The sequence below is a fragment of the Stegastes partitus genome, unplaced genomic scaffold (genome assembly GCF_000690725.1).
Source record: "Stegastes partitus isolate 25-593 unplaced genomic scaffold, Stegastes_partitus-1.0.2 Scaffold750, whole genome shotgun sequence".
NCBI classification, from domain to species: domain Eukaryota; kingdom Metazoa; phylum Chordata; class Actinopteri; family Pomacentridae; genus Stegastes; species Stegastes partitus.
In genome coordinates, this window is record NW_007578481.1 from 317,883 (window position 1) to 318,958 (window position 1,076).

Here is a 1,076-nt window from a genome sequence, read left to right on the forward strand (position 1 = left end):
ACACACACACACACTGAGTGGGTACCTTGATGAACAGCAGGATGTTGAGCACCTTGGTCTCCCTCTTGCCGTTCTTCTCCCTCAGCACCAGCACGTCCAGCAGACTGCCTCCCACTCTCTGTCCCAGCTCCGACAGACGAGCCTGCAGCTCGGTCACAGAGTACACGCGGCTCTGGCAGTACTGCACCACCTCCGAGAACAGCAGGGCGAACACGCTCACACTCACCTCGGTCTTAGGGCGGCTCAGGGGCCGCTCCAGAATAGCAGACTTGCCTCTGGTGAAGCGAGTCTCCATTGTGACTTCAACAGACGGCTGTGAGAGAAAAGTCACGTTAAACACGAGCCGCTGCGCTTCAGGCTAAAGCTGCTAATGCTAACAACACAGGAGTGCTGCAGAGAGGAGCGCAGACACAGAATGACACGCACGAATATAAAAAGGTGACCCAAAGACAGGAATATTGTTCACTTCAGCGTTCTCTAAAACACCGTCAAACTACATCAGGACTAACTCAATCCTTTACTCCACCTGGGTTTGTTGTCGTTTGGTTACTTCCTGGGTGTCGACGTCACTGTGTCACGTGACACCACTGATTGATTCAGGTTTCTTTTCCAAATAATAGTAATGATGCTGATGATAAGAATAAGAATAAAGCAGCTGGCCTCAAGGCAGAAACAGAGGGCGTTATCATCGCAGGAGATCAAAGCCTCCCAACACAACATCCTCAGGAAGCCTGATGTGGACCCAAAATACAGACCACCTGGTGTCTGGCTGCCCTGAACTGGCTAAAACTGAATACATTCACCGCCACAACAAGGCAGCTGCACACATGCACTGGAAGATCTGCAAAGATTTTGTCATTGAGGTGAAGGAGCGATGATATGAGCATGAACCCAAGACCATCACAGAGAATGACAGCATCACTATTCCGTGGAACATGCCCATCCACACTGACAGGACCATAGCAGCTAAAAGGCCGGACATTGTGCTCAAGAACAAGAAGGACAAAACCTGCCTTCTCATTGACATGACTGTACCCCTCGACACCAACACCTCAGTCAAAACCACTGAAAAGCTT

At 50.4% G+C, this 1,076-nt stretch overlaps 1 protein-coding gene across 1 annotated transcript in view; it reads right to left on the reverse strand.

Moving 5' to 3' along the window:
* The window catches only part of trappc5 (trafficking protein particle complex subunit 5), a 9,122-nt gene extending 8,550 nt beyond the window's left edge, over positions 1-572 (reverse strand). Inside the window, exons 1-2 of the mRNA XM_008291577.1 lie at positions 527-572; positions 26-313 (exon numbers count right to left, since the gene is read on the reverse strand). Of these exons, the coding sequence (XP_008289799.1) occupies positions 26-295 (270 nt within the window). The 5' untranslated portion in view covers positions 296-313; positions 527-572. The remainder of the gene's footprint in view (positions 1-25; positions 314-526) is intronic.
* Positions 573-1,076: the final 504 nt, after the last annotated feature.